The sequence below is a fragment of the Calliopsis andreniformis genome, chromosome 1 (genome assembly GCF_051401765.1).
Source record: "Calliopsis andreniformis isolate RMS-2024a chromosome 1, iyCalAndr_principal, whole genome shotgun sequence".
Classification (NCBI taxonomy): domain Eukaryota; kingdom Metazoa; phylum Arthropoda; class Insecta; order Hymenoptera; family Andrenidae; genus Calliopsis; species Calliopsis andreniformis.
The window spans coordinates 13,080,057-13,098,995 of record NC_135062.1 but is presented as its reverse complement, the minus strand read 5'-3'; the positions used below and the strand labels follow the sequence as shown (position 1 = coordinate 13,098,995).

The 18,939-nt window shown below is 38.5% G+C and overlaps 2 protein-coding genes across 4 annotated transcripts; one reads left to right on the top strand and one right to left on the bottom strand.

Moving 5' to 3' along the window:
- Positions 1–14,770: 14,770 nt before the first annotated feature.
- Positions 14,771–17,179, bottom strand: LOC143177002 (dnaJ homolog subfamily B member 12). The gene is made up of 8 exons (XM_076374714.1): positions 17,045–17,179; positions 16,507–16,657; positions 16,041–16,186; positions 15,829–15,969; positions 15,618–15,751; positions 15,424–15,539; positions 15,057–15,220; positions 14,771–14,912 (listed from the first exon to the last, which is right to left on the bottom strand). The coding sequence occupies exons 1-8, from the start codon at positions 17,175–17,177 to the stop codon at positions 14,800–14,802; spliced, it is 1,098 nt and encodes a 365-aa protein (XP_076230829.1). The 5' UTR covers positions 17,178–17,179; the 3' UTR covers positions 14,771–14,799.
- On the top strand, positions 17,104–18,939 carry Mrpl22 (mitochondrial ribosomal protein L22). 3 transcript variants are annotated; one of them, XM_076374745.1, is made up of 5 exons: positions 17,595–17,909; positions 18,088–18,324; positions 18,405–18,618; positions 18,684–18,704; positions 18,792–18,939. In XM_076374745.1, the coding sequence occupies exons 1-5, from the start codon at positions 17,904–17,906 to the stop codon at positions 18,902–18,904; spliced, it is 591 nt and encodes a 196-aa protein (XP_076230860.1). In that variant the 5' UTR covers positions 17,595–17,903; the 3' UTR covers positions 18,905–18,939. The 3 variants fall into 3 exon arrangements, with proteins under 3 accessions (XP_076230852.1, XP_076230860.1, XP_076230843.1); XM_076374737.1 differs by lacking the exon at positions 17,595–17,909 and adding an exon at positions 17,104–17,234 and having other exon boundaries at positions 18,684–18,939; XM_076374728.1 differs by having other exon boundaries at positions 17,612–17,909; positions 18,684–18,939.

Here is an 18,939-nt window from a genome sequence, read left to right as displayed (position 1 = left end):
CGAGCAGCCTGCGTCTAGAGCCTCTGCTGCTCGAGTCGACCGACATTTCTCTATATTACACGTAAACACGCTGTTCCGCGTGATCGATGTCGCGTTTATTGATCCAGGCGACCGTCGATCCTCGCTCGAGGCCCTGGCAGATTCCCAGCAACGCACGGTACACTCGTGTTTCGCGGTCACTCGAGAGCACCGATTCTCAGCTAAATTGAGCGGTCGATGCAAGGTGCACGCTTCTGGTTGTGAATTCCAAGGTGTCGAGTAACGTCACGTACGTTCGATGACTCGACTCGAAAATTTGACCAACAATCTTGGAGACAAAGCTTCCAGAAGATAAACCAGCAAAATACCTTTATTCTAACTCTTTAAGCTTAACAAGTTTCATAATGAATGAAGAATATTTTTTACAGAAATAAAAGGACTTTGTTATCACTCGATTCCACTACAGAAGCCTTCGAATATAATCAATGCTATTATAAGAAAATTCTTCCAAAAGGATGAGGCACACCCTCGAAATCCACAACAGTGAGGACTTTATATCTTTAGCCCATGGAATTCTCAAATTTCTGATTTCTTACCACACTCTGTGTTGCTCTTCTTCGAACCAATTTCTGATCGACTCTAAAAGCTAAAGATTTCCTCACAGATAAATAGATCGTGGAAAGTCTCGCGATAAGGTGGTCGTTCGAAGTCGACGCGGATAGTAAACGATCGCTGCGATTATTATTCCAAGGTTAATTATCCGACTAACGTTCGCGATGCTTCATGGACGATAGTCCAATGGGCGAATCGAAGCCGCGACAGTAGTGGATCGCGATGTTTGCGCGACGACGTTCCGCTCGTGACTGGATCCTCGCTGGAAGCTACATTATACAACAGCGTCAAACAATTATATCCGTATTACGTTGCGTATACACACGCGTATTGCACAACCGGGCAAATGGTGCACCGTGTCTCCGCGAAAATACGACACACGAGTGTTTCGCGTGAAAACTTTGTCCCATTGATGGCACCTCGTAAATCTGCCTTGCGCAAACTGCGCCCAACACAGTTACCGTTATTTTATCTCGAATAATAGATCGAAGAGGAAAAGAAGGCGGGGACAAGTAGTGTACAATGGGATTTACTGTCTGGGCGTTTCCTGCACTGGGTGTCTCTGAAAAGTGGATCGAGGAGATACTGTGCGAAAAATAATTCGTTCTTTTTTCAGTTCGAAGAGTTCAAATGTGTAACTATGCATCTGTTTAGTCGAGTAAGTTAATCGCGAAGGATGCTGTTATTGAGCAGATTTTCTAGGCATATGGAGCTGGATAGAAGAAATGTTCAAATATCCAAGTTTCCAATTATTCAAGTATTTGAATTAAAAGTTCTCAAACTTTAAGTCAGGCAGAGTATATGATACTGTTACAGGTCGATAATCCATATCACGATTTCTAGTAATTCGATCCACGTAGATATGGACACCTCATGCTTCCCAAAACATTCAGGAATCAGCAGGCTACTCCCACGAATGACTAACAAATTTCTTGTTTTATGAAAGAAGGCTCGAGAAGGTATTCGAGCTACTCCAGAACTGTGATTCGCTTCAGCTATGGTGCAAGACTCGCGACGTCTTCGACGGAGCTAATCGATCGCTTTGCACTTCGACCGGTCGTTCAAGAGATAGAAGCCGTATGATTCATGAAAAGCAGCGACAGGTTGAGTCACGTGATGCCTTGCATAAACGAGCGAATCATTATTTTTTACCTGCCTATATACCTGGGAACATTCGTACACCAAACACTCAACCTACAATTCCATTTCCAAGCTCCTCAACCCATCACTGCCCAAAAGTACCTCAAAAAATTCCTCAAAAAATTCCTCAATAAATCCCTACTCAATTATCAACACCCTCACGACTGGACACCTTAAAATCCCTTCGACACCCCAACACAAAGCTTCAAAATAACTATTCACAGAAGGGTAAGACGAGATATCGTTCCCAAAAGCTATACCAACGACTCGTTGGCTGTCTATAGTCCACAGTTTCTGATCTCCAGGTAGGAACGCACAGAAGAACGCGAGAAGAGAGATGACTCTGCGGAAACTCGATGAGGAGTGGACACTTGCATCGCTTGGGGTCGCGACACGAGCTGCACTGGCCGTTGCACGAGGTGTTGCACTGCTCGCGGACAGATACGTAATGCACGTTCGAGCGTAACGCCCCGAAACTGAACGCGACCACCAGTAGAGATAGTTTAAGCGGGTAACGCGGTTCTAGGCGGGAGGTTGGTCGTTTTGTTTCTGGATTATATTTAGCTTCCTTCCGCGCGCGACACTCGCGTATAGTGAAACATGGTGTGCACGTGCGAGATCGCGTAACGCAGCCTCGACAGCCGACTGTCCTACGATTACGTGCAGGCTACTTATTAAATTCAGTCGAACGTTCTATGGAGAGTTGCGAATCGCGCTCAGAGCTCTCGGTTTTCGCTGCTGTTTCGGTTGCCAGATCGTAAATTTTCGAGTCTTTAGATTGTAGATATACTTAAATTATAAGCACTAGGTGATAAAGAAGATCACGTTTTATGAGCTTTGCATTTGCTTATCGCCGAGACACCTTTATTTACTAAGTAGTTATCATTTGGAGGACAAAGTATTTACTAGTACGCAGCAATCGACAGATTTAACAAAACGTATTTAGTACATCTTTTACTCGTTACAATTTCGTGATATAGATGTATGATAATATAGTTGTATAGTTGTATATTAGTATTACTGTATGGTTATATAGTGGTTATATAAAGTTGTATGGTAGTGTAGTTATATGATAATATAGTTGTATGGTAGTATAGTTATACCGTAGTATAGTTGCATGACCATATAGTCATATTATAGTTTAGTTCTGTGGTGGTATAGTTACATAGCAGTGTAGTTGTATAGTGATATAGTTGTATGGTAACAGTATAACTCTTGTATAGTTGTATAGTACTACAGTCCCTGTATAGTACTACAGTCTTTGTATAGTTGTATAGTACTACAGTCCTTGTATAGTTGTATAGTACTACAGTCCTTGTATAGTTGTATAGTACTACAGTCCTTTCATAGTCATAGTGTAATAGTACAATTAAATTTCCCACAGACTAAACCGACACCAGCCTGCAGACCAAAATGCACGAAGAATGGAACGAATCCCCGTTCAATTATCGAGGGTGAAAATATTATCAGAGGACGCGGGACCACCGTAGCCATTACGTGTATTTCCCGACTACAGCTGGATTACGCGTTCAGTGACACAATCCTCCGAGCAACCGAGTGGAAAGCGGCATTTCCCAATACCCGCAACCATTTGCAAATTAAGCGGGTCTGGGATACGTATCAGTGATTTCTAAAACCTCGTAATTAAACAAAAACCCGCGAACAGACCTATTAAAATGAAAATCCTGGCGCGGAACTGGTCTTGCTCCCCAAGATAAAGAAAAAGGATAAGCATAATGGAACGAGAGAAAAAGCTGCTTCTGCAATCAGCTGGCGTGAACTAAAGTGACTTTAAATGATTTAACCCCTCGGCGTCGGTACAGTCACTTAATAAAACTGCTTTGACGATCGTCAGCGATGCAAATAGGAATATTATAATTGAGTTAGCGATTTGAAGAGATGATTCAAGACCAAAGATTGGAAACTGGGGATCTGCACTAATAGTATGTTAAAACCTTGCTCTACTCATCAATGGTGAAAATGTAACAAAAGCAGTCCTCAAGGGTCCTAAATTTTGCCATGAAATTCACATTAGTTTGAAGAAGGACAATTTGAGAACTATTGATATTGTCAAAGTATAGAAACAAGACAAAGCATGGACAATTATGGATTTCTTATGACAGAGTCATGCTTCCCTCTAGACCCTATTATTATTCACTCTTCCAAATTTCCTCTACACTCGATCATAGCAGAGCATACAGACAAGAGTCGAAGCCATAGAGGTTGACTGAACGAAACGTCCCACTCTTGGGCGAATCAGAGAGAGAGGGGAAAGGAAGCCGAGGCGACGGAAGTAAACGCACGCTTATCCGGTATCGTACCTTGCCTCCAGCCATGGACAGCCTGTTACCTCGTTGACCCACTACCCGTTATGGAAAATACGATCGTCTCCCTGTTTCTTCTTCGGTCTTGAACTGCTCTAGACTCGATGCTCGCGTTTCGGAGCAGATTAACAGATGAAGCGAGTTCTTTAACGCTTTAGGCTCATTGCCAAAGTGATAGAATTTTTCATGAGTGTAAGGTGGCAGTCAACGTGTTAAAGACTGTCAAACTTCAAGCAGCGAGTGTACTTTCAAAATAAGTGTACTTCCGCGTCTATTGTGTCTATTCTTCCTGCCGTCATTTGTTCCGCTTTCTTGGTAGAAGAGTCTTTTCAGTGGTAAAAAATTTGATTTTTTATGGAGTAAGGATCAGGATACCTAGCTAACAATAAGTTAGAGTAATCGTAGGTAGTGTCAAAAAATATCATTAGCTATCGCTATCAGTTTAATCGAAAGAATTTTATCTCGCGCATGGGAACCTTTGTTCTGCCTTGAAACAGTGCAATCTCAGAATTCAACTATTGAAACATCTTATCCCTCAAATATACAGGTCTTATCAGACCCTCTAAATATACTTTCAATTTGAGCTGCTCATTACCATAACACAAAAATATTCATATTAATTTTAACTCAAATACTTTGGCACTAGAATTCACAAAAACTCCAAAAGTGGAGTTAATTACTTTAGCCTGTAAGCAGCAAAATTATACAGTCCAACACGTGACGTTTCAATCGCCCTACGTCATCAAGGAAAAAACGACAACCACGTGAATCGATGACGCAGAAGTTTCGAGCACGTGTTTGATATCCGGCAGTTCAGCAAGGAAACAAGAAGGCAACATACGAGTCTACTTACAGTGAAGCCTTGAGAGGCCTTTGGTCGAACGAAGGCAGAGAACCAGAGACATTCGGAATGCATCCTCCTCCAGTTGTCCACGTTTTTCCCTTCGATAACAGTCGACAGAACTTATGCAAATTAATACTCAAATTACGTAGCGAGTTGACATAAATTCGGTGGTTCGTTTGTAGCCCACGCATACTTGTGCGTTAAATCAGAACATTTTATGGTCATAACAAGATGGCCATACTTCTGGAGGCGTAGAAAAATTGAAAAAAATTCGTCAGGAGGACGATAATTATCGTAAGAGATATGAAGGAGTACTGAAAGGCGTTCGATAGAAGAACAGGGTTCGCGGCGAATCATTAACTGATAATGTGACGCATTCATCGACAAGACCTCTTTTCGCTTATCGGATGATCCATTGTGCGGCATACCGGATGTGTCGTTTTCGCCAAACGAAATTGCGATATATTGTAGACCGATTAGCGAGATCGATTCAATCTTCCCTCTAAATCTATGATACGTGTAAAAAAGGCGTTACACGCGGAAGAGAGGTCTGACTTATCGAAAGTGCATTAACGCAGTTACATTCCTTGCGTTGTCGTTGTGCCATTTTGATAAGATATCAAAGATCGCGGAGATGTAAATATTTACTTACGCAAAATTACTGGGGTATTTCATTTCTAAGCGTCTGAAGTTTTACCAAATTTGCTACTATTTATCAGGGATAATTATTGTATTATTCATACCTTTTTATAAGCGTCTTCATAATCATAAACGTATAAAACAGTGTTAAAAATACTGAACACAAGAAATCCTGTATCTAAAAATCTGAACATTCTTCGTGTGTCTATACGAAGACAGAAAATACGAAGATCGTGTACATAAGTACTGTTTGCCAGCGATAAGAGCGCAAGCAATACGCTTCAAATTTATCGAGCAGTTTCGCAACTGCGAATTTTCTTAGCGAACAAAGCGGTGGTCGATCGAACGGCGATTGCGAGCAAAGCTTAAACGCGACAAAAAAGATGCCACGAGCCGTTTCCCTAACGAACTCAATTTGGTACGCCATCGAGCGTTGCTTTCTCCCCCCGATTATTGCGAAGAAATGTGCAAACCCAATGCCAATGGTCGACCGAGCGCGCCATTGAACGGAAGCGATGGAAACTGCGAATTTCATCGAAGAGCGAGCGAAACTGCAGCTTCCTTTGTTCCACGTCGTTCCGAGGACTCGTTCCAAGTGATCGGGGACGAAACCAGAGAAGAAAGGCCATTTCGACTAACGATACGTTTCGAACTTCGCGTGCACATTACGAGAGCGACGTATAATATTTTACGCTGGGTGTGTCGCAGAATTCTTGCTGGATTCTTCTTGGAACGAGTCCTCGAACAACGTACAGATACTTCTCTTTGCATATTTTCATTTCGTTTATTATTAATGACCCTACTTCTGGAGCAAGAATCCACGAAATAAATAAAGGAAGAGACATCTGATGACAATTGAAGAATTGTCGAATTTCCACTCACATGAGATTCCAGATGTTAATATTAATTAATGATGAACGTGAAGGGTTCGATAAGTGTAAACGCACCTTTACGCTCGCTAAGTGCCATAGACCTCAGGTCGCGTCAATTCGCGTAGATTTATTAAACAGTTTCGCGAGGCGGCAAGGCTGAAGCGAAAATAACTGTTGTCGAGAATGGAAATTGGAACACCGACAACTAAGGTAGAGGATCGTGCGGGGTAAATGAGACGGTTGACAAGAAACATTGGAAACGGTTGAGCAAAAGGAAGAAGGAGAGAATATTCCATAATAAGGCGTGCCATATATGGTACGCCTAGAATATAATCAGCAGTGATACGCGTTTCGTGTAAGAATCGATACGAGTTCGTCGTACAGCGGTCTCGTAATGATATGGCGACGAGAATCAACCGGAAACGACTCGTCAACCGGAACGGAGTTCTTTCACGACACACTCGACCTGCCAGCAGCGTAACAAAATGCAGCCCTAAGCCCAGTAAACGCTATGAATTGAACGTTATTACTGATCGATTCATTGGAAAGAGGTTACTGGAAAGTATCATGGGATTTCTATATAAAAACCTAATACAGTAAGGAAAGGTTCAAAGATTCAAGCATTTAAATATCTGAACTTTCAAATTTTCAAATATTCGAATTGTCAAATATTTGAATTTTCGAATATTTGAACTTTCAAATTTTCAAATATTTGAATTTTCAAATTTTCAAATATTCGAATTGTCAAATATTTGAATTTTCGAATATTTGAACTTTCAAATTTTCAAATATTCAAATTTTCAAATATTTGAATTTTCAAATATTCAAATTTTTGAATTTTCAACCATGCAAATCTTCAAATTTTCATGTATTCAAATATGCAACAATATTTAATTTTCGATATTTTCAAGGTTTCCTCCGTAAACCATCAATTTTAGAATCCGTGCCATTGGAGTGATTAGTCCTTCGTAATTAAATTCCCTAGTCACTGTATTAATTACAAGCGTCGAGGGGAACGTAACACGCGAAACAGCGAGACAGAGAACAACGAAAGGGAAAAGCTGTCGCGTCTTGTCTGCGTATGATATAACTCGTGTGACCGGGAGTTCGTCGGGGTGCTCGCGGAAGCGTCGCGTCGCGTCGCTCGTAGGGCGAGGTAACAGGTTAAAAACAAGCGTCGAGGAGATTGAAACGGAACGGCGAGTAGAAACATAATCGTCGGCAGAAGCGCGTTCTTGCGCTTTCCGTGGGAGTGGAACCCGTTTCGTTGCGTGAGCGCTTGTCCACCACATAATAAGATGCATGTCTCTGACGTAAGACTTTCGCCCCCGAGGGTCCCTCTGCCGCTCGCCACGTTCCTTTTCGAGCCGAAATGCAAGGCACAGAGTCGAACCCGACGCCCACTCTCGACCTATCCCTCTTTCCCCGATCCTCTCCACCCCTCCTCAACCCCTCGTCCACAGTCTTTCTCACACCGCCTCTTTCTCTCGTTCCTCTGAATCCTCTCTCCGAGGCTCGATCGATAATTACGTAACGGAATATAAAAGTCGCGATCTCTGGACGACGTAATAACGTAGCCGTGTACCGTTCAGGTTTCCACGACTATCTCGTGATACGCTCTCGCCAGGAATTATTCCAATTAAAGTGGCATCCATTGTTCCCTCTTGGGGAGTCTGTTTATCGATGCCACGATCGGATTTGTTCATCCTCCGACGATCGTTTCTAATAATAGTTACCGCCAGTGGTTTCCTCGGGCCGAGCTTATCCTCGTTTGCGATAAGATTCATGAAATCAAGGATAAGGATAACTTGAGCAAGAGCTTTTAACATTCGCTCGGTAAACACGCGTCAATGTCGCATGGTGATTGTGTTACGATTAGTTGCGATCGGAGGTTTAGGTCGCGGTAACACATTCCTGGTGTGCTGGGGCTTTGAGGCTAGGAAAGCTGCATTCCAGTTTGAAATTACAGTGAAATCACTTTGGGATTTTAGATCTAGATCTAAATTTATTTCAAGGGTGATTCAACGTGAGTCCAAGATGGATCCATGAGAGATTCAAGGTGGGTCCAAGGTGAATTCATTATGGATCCAAGGTGGGTCCAAGGCGAGTTTGACTTAAAGGTAGGTCCAAGATGGCTCCAAGGGGTGAATCCATGATAGATCCAAAGTGAGCCCGATATAGGTTCGAAGTGAGTTCAATATGAGTCCAAAGTGGGTACAGGGGTGAGTTCACAAGGTGAGTCCAAGATAGGTTCAAGGTGGATCCAAGAAGGATTCAAGGTGAATCCAAGATGGGTCCAAATACTCAAAGCTAGTCTTCTTACTGAATTTACTATGAATAATTCCAACTCACATATCACAGACCTTCAAAATCAACGCGAACGCAAAGAGAAAATCGTTGAGAAGAAATTTCTGATCAGATCGTACTTAATATGTTCTTATGTTCGAGGATGGCACACTTGGATGAGTTCAGTCACGGAAAAAATGCACGAAGAGCAACGAGAATGTTCCCAATTAAAGCGAAGATCGATCTCGGTGTAAGTACGTTCACGGGCGAGCTGGTGGGAGGAAAAATTTCATAAAGAATAATGCATCAAGGGAAAGAGAAGCGCATCGACAAGATACCACGGGAACCTTGTAACGAATATCCTTTTATACTTCAGCACGCGTGTTCACTCTTCTGGACGATCGCGATTCTAGCTTCGCTGATTCGATGAAACTACGCAGTTAACGTTGTCCATCAATAACTATACCGTCATTCGAGGATAATTGTATTCCACGGTGAGACAGTAACGCATCATCCGCGGAAATCTTGCATGCTACTGCATTTTTTGTCGCTTACGAAACGAGACAATTTAGTCGAACTTGCGTTGCTTAAATGTTGGCCTCAATGGCAACCTGAAGTCTCTTAGTTTAGCACATGACAGAATTTTTTTATATAAAATCGCAACTCGTTAAGAGCAGCGAGATTACACAGTACATGATTCACGATATCAAGATTGATTCACGTGTTAATGATTCTTATTGAATCATTCCCAAGAAAATAATACAAATCCTACGTAGAGAAAACAGACTGTAGAAATAACGAAGAGTTTATAACGAGTAAACTGCTCAAGTATCTTATGATCGTACAATAGTAAATTTGCAAATAAAAAGCTTCCATTTACTCTAAAAAACCTAACCATGACCGAGCACATCTGTACTCAGAAGTAGAATTATCATAAATCGAAGAAATCTTGATCAAGGAGCCACCAAACGTATCGCGAACTTTGCACAGTAGCTTATCTTAAATCGTCGATACAAACAAGTATAATACGCAATGCATCTAAAAGCTGCCAAAATTACAGCACTCCCAATCGAACAACACGTAAATCACGTATCGAACGAGATTTCACGGTGGAAATGTAGCCACAGCAGCATGCAACGATAATCGACACGATCAACGCGATTGAGAAAGCGTCCGAAGCCAGTAAACGTGCACACACATGCACGAGATTTTTACAAAAGTGGGTCGAACTTCCGACATCTCGGGAGAAAGAAAAATCTGAATGTCCGCGATAAACAGATGGCATATCCGCTGTGTCGTGCTCGCCTACGTAAACATAACTGTGGCGACGATGCAAAACAGTGTGCTTCATTTCCGAGATATCGACGCTCAATTTTTCGATCTCAAATCCGCATTATGGACTTGCATCTTATGTTTTCGTCTTTTAAAAAGAAAATGTCTTTACTTCGATTTACTGCTACTGCAACTAGAAACTCTACTTTCGGAATTTCAATTAAGACATAAGCTCTTTTGTTTTTAAACTCAGATTTACACTATTCAGTTTGGTTGCATAAACAAAAACAAGTATTTTCTTTCGTTATGGATTCTCGTTGACTTCTAGGTTAAAGTCACTAGAAATTCCACTCCATTAGCAGTGATTCCACCTTAAAAATAAGTTGTGTTTTAATTACTTTTTATATTCTATAATGCCTCTTTCTCCTAGTAGCTTTCCCTACAATTTTTCTACCAACTTTGCTAGAACATCATTAAAAATTACCTAAATTAGTGTTATTCACATTATCCATACATAGGTGTCACGACAGTCAACGTGTTAATTAATTGACCATACCATAACCCTTCATCGCTAGAAATTCCAGCTTCCCGAAAAAGTTCATAAATCACAGAAACAATGCTTATTCATACATTTTCTCGCTTCTATTTGACATCGACGAAGAAAAAGAAGAACCATAATTCACAAACAATAAACTGCAAGTACATAAAGAAGCAGACAGGTCAATTTGACTCTGGTAGTTCCATCACTAATTTCCCATTCCTGCAACCTCAACTTCAAAAATACATTATCAGTTTCTCTGATTCCAGAGTAAAAAACCGAAAACTAACAAACTGAAGCAAAATAACGTATAAATCCTCGTCCTCGAATTCCTCCACCTTTCATCAAAGCCCCAAATTTCATATCCTAAACCCTGTCCCTTTAAAAACTTAATCTCTGTCGCATTCGATCGGTCCCCTGTCGCCCCTGAACGCAGTGGTTCCCGAAAAGCGTGAACGAGCGAAGGTCGACCTCGTCCCCATGCAACAGTACTCACCGCGTACTTGTCCTTGTAAAAAAGCGAGCTGCTCGACATGGCGTTAATCCCAGAAGCAACAAGTTGCAGACCGCCTCTCGACCGCTCACGGCTTCATCGTCGACCCTCGCTGCTTCGCGACTTCTTCGCGATATCCATTCGACGTGCACACACAGCCACTTGCGCACACGCGACACGCGCGTTACTTTATGGGAGGACGCCAGAGACTTTAACGAGACGATGATACAAAAGGTTTCTGTGATCGAGGGAAAATTCGGCGGCACGATCGAACGCTCGAGTTGCAACGACGTGTTGTGTCTGCGCGGAAGCGACTGATTGCAAGAGCTGTCAGGAGCCGCTGGACAGAACGTAGCGGATCGAAGCTGCGAGAGAAAGAGACTGACTGATACACCGTGCGTATGTCCTGTTAGTTTATGGCCACGGTTACGGCAAGAAAGGTAGAGCCCTCCCTTCCACTGAACGCTGTGCTGACCTACAATCTAACGCAAAGGCTCTCTCTTTGCGCTCTCTTTCCCCCCTCTGGCCTTTCTCTCTCTCTCTGTTTAATCTCTGCGCCATTATTTCGTCGGAGTATTTTATGAATAGCTTCGTTTATCTCTTCCGGTGTCACTTCGTTGGGGGTGTCGGTGAACGTGCTGGGGATGGACTGCGTTGGATACATGTAAAATGGAATGAAATGAATAGCAAATGTGTTGAATTGAAGAAACTTATTATCTTCAAGTTTTGAAAAAAATATTGTTTTGTTAAAGAGGAAATTTAATTACGTATGTTCTTAAAATGATCTTATTGGGAAGTGGTAAAATATGTAATGGAGGCTCGATGTTTTGGGAACGTTGGATTCTTTTTTGTCTACTTTGGATATGTCAGTAGAGTTGAAAAAGAGGGAATTGATGTATTTTTAAGTGGGGAGTTTTGATTTTTTGAGTTCTACTGCAGGTGGTTGAGGGCAGTGGAACAGTTATGTGAATTGGGGGACTGATTATGGATATGGAAATCGTAAAAAATTGATAAAGTGGAGTTGAAGGAAAATAAGTAAAAATTAGCAAATAAATTTGAAAACTGAGATAAATCTGTTAGTAAAGGGAAAATTGAGTGTACCGCAGAGGAGAATGCAGGATAGACTGGACATTTAATGGACCATAGACAAGATAACTCTTACGTTCTGAAATACCGACTTCTCGAAAAACCACTAGGTTTCGAGCGCCCTCTGCGATTGTCGAGCGGTGTATGTGGGAAACACATCGTTTTCGTCACTGGTGCTGGTAATACCAGCAAACGAGAAAATATTCCTACCTTACCATCCGATATACAAAATGTCCCACTAAACTATCCTCATTCACCCCTATAATTTCAAGTAATAATCGAAAATGCTATTCACAAAAGATAGATTGTAAAAAACTTATACTAAAGTATCAATAAATATCAATAATTTATGCAAGTGCATACTATGTGTGATTGTTATTAACAATATGTGTACCAGAAATGATTGCTGAGATGATTATTTTACGGAAAATATCAATTTTCCGCAAAATATTGATCGTTAGATCAGTTTCGAAAATCTTATTAACTGAAGGACTTCTTTGATTGGTTTCATATCTTCCTCCAGAGAGTATAAATACCCTTGCAGGAGCATGAGTGTCTCACTCGCCGCCGGTCCTCCGGCGGGTGCGGACCCTCCTGGGGGTCCTGGAGTGACTCATGGACACTCATGGACACTCATGGACACTCATGGACACTCATGGACACTCATGGACACTCATGGACACTCATGGACACTCATGGACACTCATGGACACTCATGGACACTCATGGACACTCATGGACACTCATGGACACTCATGGACACTCATGGACACCCATGGCCCCCCTTGACCAGTGGGCAGTTGGCAGATGACCACTGGTCATTTTTGATTGCTAGTAAGTTTTTCAAATTTAAAATTTATTTTTTCTACTTTTTCTTATTTTTTATGTACCCTGCCTCCTGTTTTCTGCTTTTCCTTATTTTTTAAATACCCTGCTCCACCCTATACTCTACTAATCATTTTTCACTCTTTATTAGTATTTATACTTTAACATTTAATTATTATTTTATAACATGATATGGTTTAGGTAACCATCGAATGAAGATACTGAAAGGTGATACAAGAACTGTCAATAGATATAAGATAGTATTTATAAATTTCAAGTACCCAAGGTACACTTATCCTGAAAATTTATTGCTTCTCAAATATTGAATTATCTTTATGCTATATTTCTTATATAAATACGTACACATACTTCTTCGATTAAAAAGAACGCAATTATTTATGTATAATATTTTCGAAGTTTCTTTATTTCGCAGCTAATTAAAATACTTTGACATATACAATATACATGTAATGAGCGAGATAAATAAGTGCTATGTAATGTACGTGGAGCTGCTAAATTGTAAAATAAATTGATATGTGCAATCCTAAGATAGGTTCGTATAAATATTTCGATAAACCTACAACTTGGGATGACAAAATCGTCGTGAGATTGATTAAAAAGAATAACAATCAGTATTCAAAAACGGGCAACACGCAGAGTTTCTTTCGAAGCGAGTGTATTGATATTTGTTTGTACAACATTGTAATTTATGTATTAATAACAACAGATACGTGTGACCGGTTACCTGTTATAGAAACTTTTCTTTTTTTTTTTTTTAATTTTTCCGTATTTTTCAACTTTATATATCTGTGAAAAATCGTGTACAATGGTGGGCACGGTTTCTCGCCGATAGCTCAACGAAGGTCACTTATTACAATTTTACGAGTAAAAGTAAATTTTCTATGGTTACTTCCTTTCCTGCAACTCTACTTATATTAATTACAAATGTAGAATGAAACTACATTTTTTCATCATAAATATTACTTTTTATGATAACAGAAGGAATGTAACTGTTATTATGCTCATTGAGAATATTCTTTGAATCAAATTAAGATCAATTGTGATGAATTAATTTCTATAATAATAATACTGTGATTTTGCTTGCTTTTCTGCGCGAGAAATAAATTTTAATTGAATTTGAGTATCATTACAAACTTAGGCTTTAAAAACTGACTCTAATTTTTTCAAGTAATTCCATTTCTTCTTTTATTAAACAAAAAATGCATGCTACAACTTCTTTTGCTATGAGCTAATATTAATTAATAATAGCATACATCCTTTAGATATGCCGTTTCATATGAATAAGATTATAGTTTAATAAACTCTAGATTTTTCAATTTGCTTTTACCATATTGTTACTAGTGGCAGAAAAAATGCGGCAAGGTTTTCAACGTTTAAGCTCCACCTCCATTCTTAATCCAGAAATAATTCTGTAAAATTATATTTTTCACTAACTATAACATTTAATCGATATTCTTCTAATCAGACGATTAAACATAATTCTCTAATAATAATAAAATTGTTGAATACGTATCTCGTGTATTATAAAATTCCATCTTCAGTCCGATCAGCTTGAAATTATGTGTTAGTTCGATTATTTTAAATATTAATAATTTATATTTCATGCTAGGATTTGCTATACACGTTATTGCAATCGATCGTGTATCAAACAATTTACAATTTGATTGTGAAATAAACAGCGTAAGTGGTCCATATAAAAATTCATGACGGACCAAGAAGGATATCATTTACAAATTTGGATGCGAAGAAACGTAATATGATCATGTATTACGTTTGATATTCTTCGATTCATCCAATATACAACTACACACGTGTAAATACAATATACACCTATCTACAACAAAATTCTATTCAATTACATGATGCCGCTATGCTGCTTGCATTTCTTGTATCCTTTTACATGAGGGCATGTCAATATTCCTAGCTTTCAGAAATAAGTCTTGATCTCCGAAGTTCCTTGCCTTCCACATCATTGTTTCCTCTAAAGATAAAAAATTTCTTATCTCTATTCCATACATACATTTCTCAATTATTATTAGTTTTATTCTTCTCTAGTATTTTTAGAAATCACAAATATCCTCCTATGCTACGGGGATACGAAAAGATAACGAAATGAGATACTTACTATAGCTCTTCTCCCTATAACAGGCATGTCTCAAATTATTCAGGTACTCTTCTTCAACAGAAATTTCTAGCCTACGCAAGCTGCCTTGATATTCAGTATGAAAGTTTTCTTTGACATAGTATGGCACCTTTAATCCTTGTGTTGTTCTCAGTACAGAATATTTTCTGCGCACAAATTAAAATGTGCATATAATCACTCTCACAGATGGCATTCATTATCTTTAGAGTTTAAAATGTACCGGGGATATCAGCCAAGAAAATAAAGCACAAGCAGTAAAATTGAAACATCTCATAAAGATTATTAATTAAAAACTAATTTATTCGCCATTATTCATAATAGATATTTGTCATGAAGTATAGACACTTACGCGTTAGAATGCAAGCTATATACAGGATCTGATATAAACAAACTGCTCATCATAGTTAATAATATTAATAACAGGACAGGCAACATCTGAAGGAATGTAGTATATCCGTTTGCTTGCTAAAAATTATCATTTTTTCATTAATACATGTATATGTAAAATCTGATGTAAATTCAATTAGATTTAAATTTATATACCTGAGAATGAGCATGCTGAGCTTGCTCATCTTGCTGTCTCATCCACCTTCCACCAGGACGTCTCATATAAAATTCCTGTTGTGGAAATCCACCACCAAAGAACATATTAAACAACTCTTCTGCTGTGATATCAGCTGCAAAGGTTTAATAAATTATATTAATAAAAATGTCTAAGATATTCAGAGAAAGGAAATTCATATCTTTACAGTACCTTCAAACCCTCTTGTGTAACTATTATGTGTATGATTTTGACGTCCTGGAACATTGTGCATCCTTTCTTCCTCAGGACCATACATGTCATACTGTTTCCTTTTTTCCACATCAGTGAGAATAGCTACAGCATTCCCTATAGCTATTTACAACAAACATTAATTCCTATTACAAAATAATCACCTTGATTGGAGTTCTGGAAACAATAGTTACCTTTAAAGGCTTCTGCAGCACCTGGAGCTTTATTTTTATCTGGATGTAACTGAAGTGCTAACTTCTTATATGACTTTTTAATATCACTATCAGTTGCATCTTTACTTACACCTAGAATTTCATAATAATCTTTGCACTTCTTAATCCTGTAATTGAAAGAATGATATTTATGTTAGCCAAATAATTTCAGAAACAATATGAAGTTAATATAATGTAAAAACAATTAATTCCTTTCACTATGGTAAAATCTAAATAAATAATATTTACCTATTGTTTAATAAAAGTTACTCATTGACAATATAAGGATCACAAACATTAAAAATAACAGACAATTATAACTACATTCATTAACATTAAAAGTAGTCATATAATGGATTACCAATACCATAAATTTTATTCACCTAACAACATAACTCATTTTTATTTCATGAGTTCTAACACATCTTAAAGTTTATCTAACAGGTACCTTTTAACATGTTCATGCTGTTCCTTTGTATAATCACTAGAAACTTGAGTATGTGAAGCTTCCTTAGGGGCTGTTTGACGTTTTCTAATGGTAGGTTCAGACTCAAACTTTTGATTTTGTTTTAAAAGCATTGCCACTCTTGCTAACACATCTGCGAATACAAGTCAGTTACATCAAGGTACTCCTTACTCTATACAACTTGCAATTTTTATTTTCCACTTATTTATATCATTCTCTGATACAGAAAAAGTTGAAAGCTATAAGATTTAATAAAATAACCGTGTGCAAATGAAATTTCACAGAGGGCACGATCGTTTGAATATTCCTCTAATGAACTTTAAAATGATTTTTTTCCTCTGTCTTGTGTCAAAGGAAACTGACACAAGGTTTTAATCATAGGCGAAACGACGACAAGTAAACCTTACACGATAAGTGGCGAATTAACGATTAGCTGTGCACAGTACAAAAAGGTGACGAGAATCGATTAATGTGCCACACACAGGGAACACTGACGTGGATATCACGAGTGAAAGCTTACCTTCCGCCTTCTTTGTCGGATAAAGTTTTTGTGCTTTGCGTACAAACTTTTCGGCCTCTTCGTACTTCTTCTCGCGGAGATATCGTTCTCCAAGTTCCATGCACCGTTCTGCCTCATCCTTGTTGCTGTCCATGATCTCCCGTCGAGAACCAAACGAAACTTTATCCTAACGCAATGACGGGGCAGAATGGTAAATAAATTCAATCTCTCCACTAATTCTTCGCCATAGCAATTTAATATAAGTTAAGTCATGAACGCGGTATGAAAGATAGAGCATTCTCTAACGCGTCTAATGAAGAATCGTGAAAAGAGCGACGTCTACGACGGATTGATGTGACGAGGTTTCTTGATTTTACCACTAGAGAGCCAAGAAGAATAGAGGCTTCTCACAAGTTCTTGAATTTCAAAAATGAGCACCTTTAAACAAGAAATTTGAAAATTAACAAATTTGCAAATGTGATAGACTGATGATGATATGAAATTTGAAAATTTGAATATTTGAAAATACAGTAGAATGATGACTCGAATTTTTCTAGCAATGTGGGCAATGGATATTCTAGAAAAATATTTAAAGCACTAGTACTCTGTTAATCCCTTTTATAAAATATTTTTTACATGAAGAAAATTATGTTTTATGTTTTCGTATGAATGAAATGAGGTTTTGTCGAAATGGAAGCATAATTAAAAAAAATTATGATATACACTGTTAAATTCTTTCTCCTATTCGAAGTTTCTCTTGCGCTTTATATGATACGCAATGAATGTTTGTTTGTAATTAAGTAAATATATACTTTCACGGTGAAATATTAATCAACACTTATCTGAAACACCATTTTGTAATATTTGTGAATGAGTTTTAATGAATGCAAGTATCAGATTCTTGATTATTTACCCAGCTTATGTATAATCGTTGTATGCTTAATATAGAGGTTATATTATTGTTACATTTTAATCCTTTTAAAATTTAAATACCTTATATAGCAAATTTTTTTATTAATGTATTAGTATTTAACTTTTTAATAATCAATGTGTATCTTTTACAGAAAATGCAGTGCATAAGACAGTGTATACAGCGTTTTGCATCAAACAGTGTATTTGCTGCAAATAACACAAATTGTTTATCTGGTATATTAAAGCCATTGCATGCTATATCATCCTCTAACATTCATGGATCTTCTGCATTAGCTGATGCAGATCCAAATAAAAAACCTAGCAAATTCCTTAGTGAAAATGATATTGTCTTTCCTCCTCAGAAACCTGGTGAGGAAAGGAGGCCTGCTGTAAGTTTCTGAGTCTGAAATTACTGTATTCCTTGTGTAATTATTATAATGAAGGTCTAATATCGTTCTGTATTTTACAGTTTGTATGTCACATGAAGTCTAACATAAAATATAGCCCTTTAAAGATGTGGTATATTGCATGTTTTGTAAGAGGTATGACGGTGGACGAAGCAGTTAAGCAATTGAGCTTCTTACACAAAAAAGGTGCAGCTATTGCAAAGCAAGTTATATTAGAAGCGCAACAACTGGCTGTGGAAGAACACAATGTAGAATTCAAGAGTAACTTGTGGGTTGGTGAGTACATATTAAATATTTAAGTAGAATTGTGTCCATAATTTTGTATTGCTTTTCTCTTCCAGCTGAATCATTTTCAACAAAAGGTATGGTAATTAAAGGAATCCGTCGACATGCAAAAGGCCGTGGAGGAAGAGTACATTATAAATATTGTAACTATTTTGTACGTCTAGAAGAAGGACAACCACCTAAAAACTATTACATGCCTGTTCCTCAAACTGGTGAGGAAATGCTGGAAGAATGGATGCAGAATATGCGGAACCGCAAAGTGCATGGTTCATTGTAATTTGTTACACGTGTAAAAATAAATTAACAACATTA